At 37.1% G+C, this 13,258-nt stretch overlaps 2 protein-coding genes across 5 annotated transcripts; one reads left to right on the plus strand and one right to left on the minus strand.

Annotated features, from left to right (window-relative positions):
- Positions 1–1,407: 1,407 nt before the first annotated feature.
- On the plus strand, positions 1,408–3,569 carry LOC131616187 (uncharacterized). Of its 4 annotated transcripts, none has more exons than XM_058887451.1 (4): positions 1,408–2,344; positions 2,464–2,607; positions 2,692–2,866; positions 3,185–3,569. In XM_058887451.1, exons 1-4 carry the CDS (start codon positions 1,439–1,441, stop codon positions 3,304–3,306), a joined length of 1,347 nt encoding a protein of 448 aa, XP_058743434.1. In that variant the 5' UTR covers positions 1,408–1,438; the 3' UTR covers positions 3,307–3,569. The 4 variants fall into 4 exon arrangements, with proteins under 4 accessions (XP_058743434.1, XP_058743435.1, XP_058743437.1 ...); XM_058887452.1 differs by having other exon boundaries at positions 1,409–2,344; positions 3,198–3,569; XM_058887454.1 differs by having other exon boundaries at positions 1,409–2,344; positions 2,685–2,866; positions 3,185–3,322.
- Positions 3,570–12,348: 8,779 nt separating this feature from the next.
- Positions 12,349–13,058, minus strand: LOC131619845 (uncharacterized). The gene is made up of 2 exons (XM_058890894.1): positions 12,702–13,058; positions 12,349–12,588 (listed from the first exon to the last, which is right to left on the minus strand). Exons 1-2 carry the CDS (start codon positions 13,056–13,058, stop codon positions 12,349–12,351), a joined length of 597 nt encoding a protein of 198 aa, XP_058746877.1.
- Positions 13,059–13,258: the final 200 nt, after the last annotated feature.

Below are 13,258 nucleotides of genomic sequence, written 5' to 3' on the forward strand. Positions count from 1 at the left end.
TAGTTTTAAAAATCACTCGTTTTTTATCCGCGCGCGACAGCAGATCAGGTGTTACACTAACACTTTCCCATTGCGTAACTGACTCCCTTACACGTTTCTTTGCTTTGCGATGACCTTGCTTATCCTTTCTCCCAGGTTTACTCAGTGTTCTCTTTTCCTCTCTTGGGATAAATATACACGGATTGAGACTCTATTTCTTGCACCACTTTTGCGTTTGTACCTGGATGAAAATTCCGGGAGCGACATCTACATGCAAGGAAATAATGTATTTCTTTTATTTTTCTTGTTAGATTGTGTGACTATTAGATAGATGCATCTTCAATGGGCAGTCAGCTTTTGTAGTATTCATTTGATAGAAATCATCTCTTTGAGAAATGTATCCAATAGACAAGCATGTATAAATTTAGACCTCTTTTATTTGTTAGTTAAAAAGTTGTATTTATATTTTATTCCTGCATAACACTTTTGAACTACCTCCCAAAAGAAGATTCCAGTGAGGTCACACAGGAGTTTGTAGGTGTTGGTTTTAGGGATTTGAGCAGTACAATAGATGCAAGCTCAAAAATGAGAAATGTCTTGCTTATCTCTCACCCAGAAGCTCTATTTGTAGTCTTCGAGTGAGAGCATTGATGGAGCCAACCTTGGATTCCCTCCATTAATAGCCAAAATTTGTAACCTACGTCGTCACCTATTTAAGGGATCATAACTCCCTTAACGGAATCATACCTTTTGTATACACGTAACCGTCTCGGTCGGCTTGGGTAAGGGGATCTTGGTGAGCTGGAGGATATAAGTCAACCGACTAGGAAGGCGGTCTTCTAGTTTGAGGGTCTTCGGGGGTCAATCCTAGTTCAATGTCCGCCAAGCTCTCTGCCCATGCCGATTTTACTGATCGATTTAAAATTCTAAATATGTATATATCCAATTTAATTCATGTGGGAAAATTTTTTGTAATCATTTTTTGTTAATTGAACTTAGGGTTAAATATATGTTACACCCTGTCATATAGGCGAAATTCAGTTTACCCCCTTTAAAAAAATGGATTACCCCCTGTAATTTTTGAGTCCCCATAGTGGGTAAAAGACATAACATTTTCAGATTTCAAAGTTAATCCAAAATAAAATTTTTAAAGGGATAAACTGAATCTCATCTATATGAACGGGAGTAATATATATTTAACCTCCGAACTAGTTCTATTTTATTTGTTATTTTAAAAGTTGTATTTATATTCAATTTTATTCAAGCGGGATTTTTAATAAGGTAAGAAATGCGTTAAAAACAATTGGTTTGAGATAAATAAATGTTATTATTTGAGATTTAGATTTAAAAGAATATGGGCCGGACCAGTTTATAGGGTTTATTATGTTATGGGCCGGGTGACTGATTATATATAAGAATAGTACTCGTAAGAGCCGTGAATTGTGATTCTTTGATATCGATGGATAGGGTTAGGGTTTTGTTGCCGGGAAGCACTGTTGAAAGAGGTAGGCGGCTGAAATCGAAACGGAACCATGTTGAAGGTGATCTTGTGGATGCCGTTGAAAGAGGCGCGCAGCCGAAATCGAAACGGAACCATGTTGAAGGTGATCTTGTGGATGCTGTTAAAGGAGGCGCGCAGCCGAAATCGAAACAGAACCATGTTGAAGGTGATCTTGTGGAGCCTTTTAAAAGAGGCGCGCGGCTGAAACCTTTTAAAAGAGGCGCGGGGCTGAAACCTTTTAAAAGAGGCGCGCAGCTGAAATCGAAACGGAACCATGTTGAAGGTGATATTGTGGATACTGTTAAAAGAGACACGCCGCTGAAATCGGAACGGAACCATGTTGAAGGTGATCTTGTGGATGCTGTTAAAGGAGGCCCGCCGCTGAAATCGGAACGGAACCATGTTGAAGGTGATCTTGTGGATGCTGTTAAAGGAGGCCCGCCGCTGAAATCGGAACGGAACCATGTTGAAGGTGATCTTGTGGATGCTGTTAAAGGAGGCCCGCCGCTGAAATCGGAACGGAACCATGTTGAAGGTGATCTTGTGGATGCTGTTAAAGGAGGCCCGCCGCTGAAATCGGAACGGAACCATGTTGAAGGTGATCTTGTGGATGCTGTTAAAGGAGGCCCGCCGCTGAAATCGGAACGGAACCATGTTGAAGGTGATCTTGTGGATGCTGTTAAAGGAGGCCCGCCGCCGAAATCGGATAGAAACTCTAGAAAAAAAGCTGATAGAAAAACACAATTTGTGGCTGGTACGGCGTCTTTTAGAAGAAAACGAATGCAAAGCGGAATTGCCAAGGCTGAATATGATAAAATCAGAATTGGCGAGGCTGAATATGACAGAATCACTCGAAACCAAACTGTATGTATCTCTCTCTTTAACTTAGATGTTTATTTTTGGTTAATAATTTTAATCATTAATTTTATTGTTTCTCATAATAATTTTAATGATTAGTTTTGTCATTCACATCTCTATAACAGATATATGATCTTACTGTTGGCCCTCCACGAGGCTACTTTGGTGGTTTCTGGCCCATTGACATAGACGGACCAATTCGCTCTAGTCTCAATGAATATTGTAAAATTGCTTTGGAAAAGTTTAACTCTTACAAGAAAAATAAACAGGTTTCAAACCATTCCAAAACTCATTCATCAATTTTATTATTATTATTATTAATATTCTAATTTTCTTATTCATCTAGGATCCAGGATTTGTTTTTGTTGATGTTGTCAAGTCAACCCATGGTACCCCTAGAATCTATTATATTACCTTTATGGCAAAAAAACAAGATGCTTCCCCAACCATTTTCCAGGCCCATGTTATGCACCATTTTGATGATTCGGTTGAGGTCTTTTCTTGTACCATTAAAAAAGACTAACCAAGGTATTAATGTAATATCTTAATCTTTGAATGATTTGTTTTTTTTTTTTAAACTCTATTCATGTCTTTTAATACTTTTTTATGAATGATTGAATGTTTTACATGGTTTGGTGGTCTCCTATAGCTATAGAAAATTTACATGATGAATGATTAAGTTTAATATCTTTACTATTTAGTTTTGTATTTAATCAAACTATCTCTCAATATACTTGATGGTTTTTTGAAATTTTGCCTCATTTCATGCAACCTTAATTTTAAAACTCTACAACTCAAGGATTAGAATGTAGCATTATTTTTTAGCTTGTGTCTGACTGGAAACAGATGATTTGTTCAGGTCTTCGGAAGCTCAGAATGGTGGACAGTTGAAAAGGACGTTATCGGTCAAATTCCTTTATTTCCAACCAAAACTTATTCAAATGTGCTCGTCAAATCAAAACTATTGATATGCGCTTATTGTCTTTTGTTCTTGTGTGGCTTAGGTGGCCACATTCTGTATCAATGCTTCTGGTCACCTATGGGTGACAACATGCTGAGCATTTGTTTTTGAAACTCTAGCAATGAATATTGTCAATTAGTTTTCAACATCTACTAAGATGTTGTGTTGTGTGAAATATTACCAACAAGACTGCTATGCTTGCGTGGTACAACTACAACATTTCTGTTTCTTTATTTTTATATGAATATATATGATTAAGTGGTTCAAACATGAACTTGGTCCTGTTTTATAATTGCAATGAGCACAGTAGAGTGAAACGGGAAAGGAAGTTTGAGGGTAGAACAATTTCTCCGGATCTTCGGCAGTTAGTTTATTTATATTTTTCAAAGTGTGTTATGTTTATATTTTTGTTTCAAAATAGTTGTATTTGAGTAAAAATCTCTATAAAATGGAGATGATGTTGATGAAGACTCTACTGAGGGGGTGTGGTGATTCTGGTGTATATCCATCATAGTTATTGTTTCAAGAAGATGAAGAACCCGGAGTTCATATGAAGGAACATGTCTCCGACCCCTTTGAACTGTTCTCTCCATTAAGAATCTCTTACATAAAAGTTTCTTGCTGAAATTCCGAAACACATGCATGAACGAATGTTTATATACAATATAATTGAGTTAGACTTATTCATATAGCTAAGGAGGCGTTGCTATTTATTTGGTAGAGTGTGAATTAAAGGAAGAGTATTGCTAAAAGGAACCTAGCAAGGTTAAGTCCGTTGACTTAGATTTTTCACTAGTTCCTGTTCAAACAAGTTTCGTATTTTAAAGACTATTCCATGTCATAATTCATCATTTTTAATTGTTTATCTAAACGAACTATCCACCAACAAATCTTGAGGATTTTTAAAACATTTTTATATTATATGATAGCATTTGACATCTATATATGAATAATATAAATATATGATATCATTTTATATTCATTTATCTAAAGCATAGACACTTCACAAAAAAATTCAACTTATTTGACTTTTTCAAAATGCATCATATATCATCATCTAACACCACTACAGTCATGTAATATAATTCCTGCCTTTATTTTTCTGTCCTATAGGTGTTTATTGTAACGTAGGAACTTTTAATTCTGCTTTTATTTTAACTGCGTGGTTAATAATACTAGGGAGTGCAAGCCTGCTAATAAAATTAGTTTGCCTAAATTATAAGATAAATTAACTGAATCTGTTTGTGACACACACACACACCTTTAAGGTAATCTCTTTTTATTTCCTTATTGCCTGTTGCCTTTTTATTATTATGATTCTGAAATAGTCAAAGTCCCTTGGTTCCGAGGATACCTAAGCAAAATAAATGTTGACCTTAGTTCATTAGTTTGCTCACAGTCACATTCCCTTTGACAGGCCGTGTCTTCACCTGACCAGCAGTAATCTCTGTGCATATTCGATTATCAGACACTTCCAGCCCTGGCTGAGCTTGATTGGACCTTTCCAGAAATTTGTTGATCACAGTGGGCGAGAATTTAATACATTTTCCTCTAACAAATACTTTTAAATACTCCTCAGTTTCCTTATTGCCACAGTTTTCATGAAGATTCACAATGAACTCCTTCACCAGGACTTCATAACACTTGGAGAGATGAGTCACAGTCTTCATTAGTCCAGCCTCATGAATAAGATTCATAATCTCATCATACTCAAGAGCATTCTGAGCAAGTTCTCTCTCTAAGGCTAGTCTTTTCTGATAGACAAATTTCCATCTGAGTACACTGTAGGGATAGTGAAAGGAAATGTTATCAATAGGTACTTCAGGAACACTAGCATCCAGCTTGCTAGTAGAGACCTCCTTCTTAGGTGAATGTCATTGACATCCGCAGCAACATCAGAATCTGACTCATTCTCAGAACTTCTTAGGTGAATGTCATTGACATCCGCAACAACATCAGAATCTGACTCATGTGCAAAGGTTTTTATTTGTATCTGCCCCAAAGCCATGTAATAGTTTAGGGTTTTATATTTCTGCCTTTTAATTCCTGCCTTTATTTTTCTGCCCTACAGGTGTTTATTGTAATAGCGTAGGAACTTTTAATTCAGCTTTTATTTTAACTGCGTGGTTAATAATCCTAGGGAGTGCAAGCCTGCTAATAGATATAGTTTGCCTAAATTATAAGATAAATATAACTGAATTGAGTCACCTGATTGTGACACACACACACACCTTTAGGGTAACCTCTTTTTGTTTCCTTATTTCCTATTGCCTTTTTATTATTATGATTCTGAAATAGTCAAAGTCCCTTTGTTCCGAGGATACCTAAGCAAAATAAATGTGGACCTTAGTTCCTTAGTTTGCTCACAATCATCTTCCCTTTGACAGGCCGTGTCTTCACCTGACCAGCAGTAATCTCTTTGCACATTCGATTATCAGACACTTCCAGCTCTGGCTGAGCTTGATTGGACCTTTCCAGAAATTTGTTGATCACAGTGGGCGAGAATTTAATACATTTTCCTCTAACAAACACTTTTAAATACTCCTCAATTTCCTTATTGCCACAATTTTCATGAAGATTCACAATGAACTCCTTCACCAAGACTTCATAACACTTGGAGAGATGAGTCACAGTCTTCATTAGTCCAGCCTCATGAATAAGATTCATAATCTCATCATACTCAAGAGCATTCCGAGCAAGTTCTCTCTCTAAGGCCAGTCTTTTCTGATAGATAAATTTCCATCTGAGTACACTGTAGGGATAGTGAAAGGAAATGTTATTAATAGGTACTTCAGGAACACTAGCAGCCAGCTTGCTAGTAGAGACCTTCTTCTTAGGTGAATGTCATTGACATCCGCAGTAACATCAGAATCTGACTCATTCTCAGAACTGCTTCTGGCCTTTCTCTTCTTAGGCACCACTTTGCTCCATGCCTTCTTTGGTCCAACAGAAATGGACTTAGCCACTGCCTTCTTTTTCAGAGAGACCTCAGTTACAACTTATTTTCCTTTCCTCCTCATTATCCTTCTAGCTATGCTTGGATTGATGAAAGAAACCAGGTCATCATCATAGAGATCATCAGGGTTGATTACTTTGTCAGTCTGAATTTTCTTTGGTTCTTTTTCTTCAGTTTGGCCCTTTTTAGTGTGATTTACACACGTGTTAGTAGAAACATTGCTGGGGATTTCTTCGTTGTGTTCAGCACCATCAGGAATTTTAATGTTATCAATACTAACATCATTTCTTTTCTTGTCACTCACATGCACATTCTCAATAATTTCATCATTTGTTGGGTCATAAATGTCAGCGGTGTCACTAACATGCCCAATGAAATTTGACTTAGGAAGCACAGGATTCTCAGGACCAGGGATTTTGGATGAAATATTGTCCTCATTTAGGATTTCAGTAACTATTTTGACAATAGCTATGTGATTAGACCTTGAGCCTTCTTTGGTTGGCTCTTCCTTAGAGGAAGGAACAAATGATTGAGAAGTTTGACCATAGTTGGGATTCCTAGGTCTTCTTGCAGTCTCTTTGGTTCTTCGTGCATGCATTGTTCTGGGTCGTTTTGTCACGAGATCGAAAGGGGTTACCATCTGCAGAGGAGTGACTTCAAGAATCTCACTAGGGTTAATGGGAGCATTGTAAGCGTCTTGTTCATGAGCAGCAGAAATGGATATTTTTTATGAAGACTGAGGATTAGATTGTTGAGAGATTGAGGAAGATGTTGGAGACGATCTGAGTGTCTGGTTATTTTTGTTGTCGGACGAGAGATGAGAGAAGTGTAAGAGACCAACGAAGTGGGAATGAGGGAATAAGGGAAAGGGTTGTACTTGGAGGAGGGAATTTAAATTTTGACCAATCATTAAATTTGAGTTATTTTCTTTGTTCAAAAAAATAGTTCCCTAGAAACTGTAATTGCTATAACACTTCACAGGAGTAAATACCTAATTTATTCTTCAGGACTTCAATATGAAGAGTTCTTAGATTTTCGGGAAGGATGTCTCCACTTGGTACCTTAGAAGTTTCATGCTTCATGATAAAAATCTTGTTAGCAGCAAGGTTCTTGGGAGAGAGACATGTTGTGTTCATGTGCTTGGTTTTGATGAGTTAGGTGATCTTCTTTGACACATTAGTACCCCTCTCATAGTACAATGTCATGACATTCTGAGTGACATTGTATTCAGACAACATCTATTTTTCTCCTTCAATTTTTACAAAGAAGGTTTTGAATATCTCTTATTCGTATCCATTTCCAGCTTTTCTTTCATACCAAGTTTTAGAAGTTTGATACGATCTTCTCCTTTTTACTCTATTTATTTTCTTCCTGAACTCTTTGTATTTAAATTTGAATGCTCAGTTTCATCACTTAGCTCGAGGAGATATGGTTCAACTTTTAAGGGATTTCTTTGTTGATATATCATTCTTCTGGTAAGAGCATGAGCTTCAGGACATGTGGACTTTAAGTGACCTGTCTTGCCACATTGATAGCATCTCTTATATGGAAAATATTTACTCCTTTCTTGATGTTTCCTTTTATGTTGCATCCTTTGATTAGGCATCATCTGTTCCATCAAGTAAGTCTGATTTCTTACTTCTCCAACCTTGTTGTGAGATTTGTTCAACAATTCCTCTTTCAGAGCATCAATGTTTGACCGAAGGCTTATGTTTTCTTCTTGAAGGAGAGTGTAAGTACTTCTATCCCCTAACATTCTTGCATATAGACTCTCATTCCTTAGATAGTTTTCAGCGAGAATAGTAGAAAGTTCTCTGGCCTTCATTCCTCAGATGCTTCTTTATCTGATTCTCTCAAATTTCCAGCTATATTTTTAACTGACCTTTCTTGTAGATTTTCCTCGATCTCTTCCTTGGTCATGGAGGTTTTAGAGGAACAATTTAAGATACTAGGTTCCCATAAGTAGCAGTTTTCTTTATACCTAGAGCCCCTCATGACTTCCACATGGTCTTCATTTGTGACAATGCATTCATTCTTGGTGAATCTTACATTGAAGCCTTGGTCACACAGTTGACTTATGCTAATTAGAATCACAGTCAGTCCTTTTACTAGAAGAACATTGTTCAGATTTGGACCTTTAGGATATTCTAGAGTTCCAATCCCTTGGATTTCTCCTTTTCCTCCATCACCAAACGTGACATAGTTAGAGGAATGAGGATTGACATCTATTAACAGATTTCTTGTACATGTCATGTGTTTTGAGCAGCCGCTATCAAATTACCAGTCTTTTTCTTATAATACTCGCAGGGGAGTGTGAGCCATTAAGGCAATGCCTTTAGGAACCCATTGTTGTTTCTTGACTGAGACGCTTTGCTTGATTTTCTTTTGAGGTCACTGATTGGGATAGCCATACAGTCTAAAATAAAAAGGTTTTTTGTGACCAAATCTTCCACAGTGATGACATCTACATTGATTAAATTTCCTCCTACCATGATTTATGCTTCTTTCCTTATGATGTTGTAACATTGGTCTAGACATCCGACCTGGAATGTGAACTTCAGGTTTGGACTTTTGATACCTAAGATGGATTCTGATCTTCCCACAAATCCTATTCCAGACATGTCTCCTGATCTCTGTCCAATTTGCAGTATCTCTTCCAGGGAGTCAGTTCCAGAATTTAACATTCTGACAAATTTTGACATTTGATCCATCTTGGAGTTTAGCATGCTGATCTTATCATTGAGTGGCTCTATGGTTGCAATATGTTCTTTATTTTCAGTTTCCAACTCCTTTATGAGCCTCTTTTGCTTCTCCGCTTGCTTATATACTTCAATACTTTTGGCATATAGCTCTTTGTAGGAGGTTGCAATCTCATCAAAGGTTAATTCATCTTCACTGGATCATCATCAGATTCACAAGTACTCGTTAGTGATGTGACAGATTATGCAGTGTCCTCTTTATTCTTGTTCATAGTACCAGAATTTTGTTATCCCTAGACCTCACCCAGATGTAAACAGGCAGGGTGCCTGCTCTGATGCCAATTGAAAATTCTAGTAACACACGCTCGATGTCAAACTGGATGTTATGACATCCATAATTACGCAACACAGATAATAATAATGAACATTATAAAAGAGTAAAGAACACACATAATTGTTTACCCAGTTCAGTTCAAACAACCTACTCTGGGGCTACCAAGCCAGGGATGAAGTCCACTATTAGCAGTATCAATTTAGAGCTAAACTCCCAGTTTACAACTCCTCACTTAATCACTACCCAATGACCCTTATACCTAGGTTCTACCTAGATATGGAATATCTCCATTCCACTCCCCCTCAATCACAACAGTGATAACACATACACAATAAACAATTACAGATAGAAGACACTCTTCAAAAACACACCTTGATCTGCTTAAAAGCTTCAAACAAGAGACACACACTCGTGCTTAAAAGCTTAGAGTGACACAACTAAAACACAAACTAATTCCAACGCAACCATCAAAGATAATCACGTGGATCACAAGAAACAAAAAAAGAACAACAATTCTTCATAATCCACAAGTTACGGATAAACTACTCCCCAATAATTATCAACATGATAATTGTTTGAATCACAAGAAATACACACGATGGAAACACAGAGAGTTTACTAATCTTTCATGCTCAAAAACTCTGCCGCTGAAAGAAGGATTAGCAGTCGATATATAGTCATCTGGCAGAAGAACTTGGGCCATGGGCCTTTCATACATAAATTAGGGTTACCCATGTAAACCTAATTTCCACATCGTCAGGATGATCACATACGTTGTGATTCAATCAATTATAGCACAAACCAAACATCACACAATATATAGTTTCCTAAAGAGTCCTAAGACAAAAAGGGAAACCTCACAACTAAAAGATGACAGCTACTTCTTTCAGATTCCAATGTCAATACATCAAGCATTGACATCCATTTTAAAAGTTTTACTGGTTCAAACATACGATCCTGCATAATTCCACATACATACACCAGGAATGTTTTATCACAAAATACAGCCAATATAGAAACACCTTTAATTTTGAAGCTTTTCCTTGATGAATCATGATCAACATTTTATCAAATGATGAATGATACTTCATAATATTGATGTTAACCAAAAATCAGGAGTTTTGAATATACTTTGACCATAGTTGACTTTTAGGTCAAACTAGGCGATTGTGGATCATCTTAGCCATTGAATGAGCAATCCTTGGAATTGGAGCTTGACTTTTGACATGGAGATATTTTGAGACATAATGATCCATATGAAATCCATTGGAAACCTTGATTCATCACTTTTCTTAGGAGAATGCAAAACCCTAGTTTAGGAGTTCCTTGATTAGGAGAAAACCTTGAGTAAACCCTTGAGCCTTGAGTCATTGAAAATGAAATAGGGTGGGAAAATTTTGGGGTATGACACAGTATCACTTGCATCACACATGATATCAAACAGTAGAGTAGAGACCAATCCGAGGCTATAACAATTGGTGCCGAAACTAATTTTTTCTTTATTGTTTCAAATGCTATGACACACTCATTATCAAAAGTAAAAACCTTATCCTTAACCAAAAGAGTAGTTAAGAGTTTTGCTATTTTAGAGAAATCTCTTATGAACCTACGATAAAATCCCGCATGTCCTAAGAAACTTTGGATACCTTTTTCATTCATTGGTGGAGGTAACTTTGATATAACTTCGACCTTAGCTTAGGCTACTTCTATTCATTTGTGGAAAATTTTCTGACCCAAGACTATACCTTCACGCACCATGAAGTGACACTTCTCCCAATTGAGAATCAAATTTGTCTGTTGGCATCTTTCTAAAATACGAGCAAGGTTAGTCAAACAGTTATCTAAAGACTTACCAAAAACCGAGAAGTCGTCCATGAAAACCTCCATATACTTTTCAAGCATATCATCGAAGATAGCTTGCACGCATCTTTGAAATGTGGCAGGAGCATTGCATAACCCGAATGGCATCCTTCTGTTGGCAAAAATACTAAACAGGTATGTAAATGCGGTCTTCTCTTGGTCTTCTAGTGCAACAACAATATGATTATACCCCGAGTAACTGTCGAGGAAACAATAGTAGTCATGTCCTGCTAGCCTTTCCAACATTTGGTCGATGAAAGGTAACAGGAAGTGATCCTTTCTTGTCGCCAAATTTAATCTTCTGTAATTCATACACACTCTCCACCCTGTAACTGTCCTTGTAGGGATCAACTCGTTTTTCTCATTATTTATCACTGTAGTTCCTCCCTTCTTTGGTACCACATGAACATGACTCATCCAAGTACTATCAAATATGGGGTAGATCATACATGCATCTAATAGTTTCACCACTTCTTTTCTGACCACTTCCTTCATCGCGGGATTTAGCCTCCTTTGGGGTTGGCCTACCGGTTTATGATCATCTTCCATGAGTATTTTATGCATGCAAACTGTAGTACTACGTCCTTTTAAATCTTCAATAGACCATCCCATAGAACTTTTATGCTTATTCAATATTTCCACAAGCTTATTCTCTTGAAGAGTTTCAAGGCGAGAACTTATGATAGCCGAGCACCTACTTTCGGTGTCTAGGAAGACATATTTTAGTTTCTCCGATAGTTGTTTCAATTCAGCCCCCTTTTTTGGTTCATCTTTCTTTTCCTCCACCAAGGGTTGCCTAAGATCTTCCCATCGGTTTTGTTGAGAACTTTTATGGGTCATTATTGCTTCCATCATGGCTACCACTTCCACCTTTTTTTCATCAACCGCTTCCTTTGGTTCAAAAATTGATAAACTCAACACTCTTTCCAAAGGTAATTGTTGTGTTTTTAAGGAATTTTCATTCCCACATATTTGATCAATCACTCAATGTGTTGACTAGTGGCAACATCATCCTTGTATATCATAGTGTTTTGCACATCAATTTTTAGCTCTTCATCATAAACCTTCAGAGTCATCGTGCCTTATTCTATGTCTATCAAGCATTTTTTGGTCTCTAAGAAAGGTCTCCCAAAAATTATCAGAATTTCTTCATCTTCCAACATCTCTAAAATGACAAAATTTACCGGGAACACGAACTTGTCAATATTTACAAGCATATCTTCTACTATCCCGTATGGTCTCCATAGAATGATCAGCAAATTGGAGTGTCATTCTTGTATCTTGCACTTTACCTATCCCCAATCTCTTGTAAATGGACATTGGCATAAGACTCACGCTTGCTCCCAAATCAATAAGGGCTTTCTTAAATGACCTATCCCCAATGGCGCAATGAATAGTCACAAAACCTCCATCCTTCTTTTTCATCGGAATCTTCATACCCTGTAAAATAACACTATAAGTTTCGGTTAGAATAATCAGGTCACGATCTACGGTTATTTTTTGGAGATGACGTCTTTCATGAATTTGGCATATGTATGCATTTTCTCTAATGCCTCCAGGAATGGGATGTTTAACTCAAGCTTCTTAAACATCTCCAAGAATTTTTCAAAAATCTTCTCATGCTGCCCCTTCTTCTTATTTCTTGTGGGGAAAGGAAGTTTAACAACCGGTTTTTGCTCAATAACCCTCTCTTTCATAACTGGTTCTGGTACAACCGCATCCTCAACTTCTACCTTATTTTCTTTTATTTCCAAATCGACTTCAAGCAATGGTTCTTCTTCTTCGGCACTTTCCTCTTCAACCTCTTTTGTTTTACCACTTCTGGTGGTTATAGCACTCACATTATTATGATCTTTAGGATTTGTAACCATGGCACTGGGTAGAGCACCAGGTTGTTGAGGATTTGCCATTTGTTGTGCGATTTGACTCATTTGAATTTCAAGATTCTTAATCGATGCACCCGTGTTTCGATCTTCTTAACCTCGTCCCAAGTGTTCATTTTTCGCGATAGCATAAACGATCTTCTTGATCTTCGTGGCTTTTTTGAAATTTGTTGAGCCACCGACAGATGTGTCAATAAGTTGCTCCATCTTCAGCTTAAGACCATTCA

The sequence above is a fragment of the Vicia villosa genome, linkage group LG7 (assembly GCF_029867415.1).
Source record: "Vicia villosa cultivar HV-30 ecotype Madison, WI linkage group LG7, Vvil1.0, whole genome shotgun sequence".
Classification (NCBI taxonomy): Eukaryota; Viridiplantae; Streptophyta; class Magnoliopsida; order Fabales; family Fabaceae; genus Vicia; species Vicia villosa.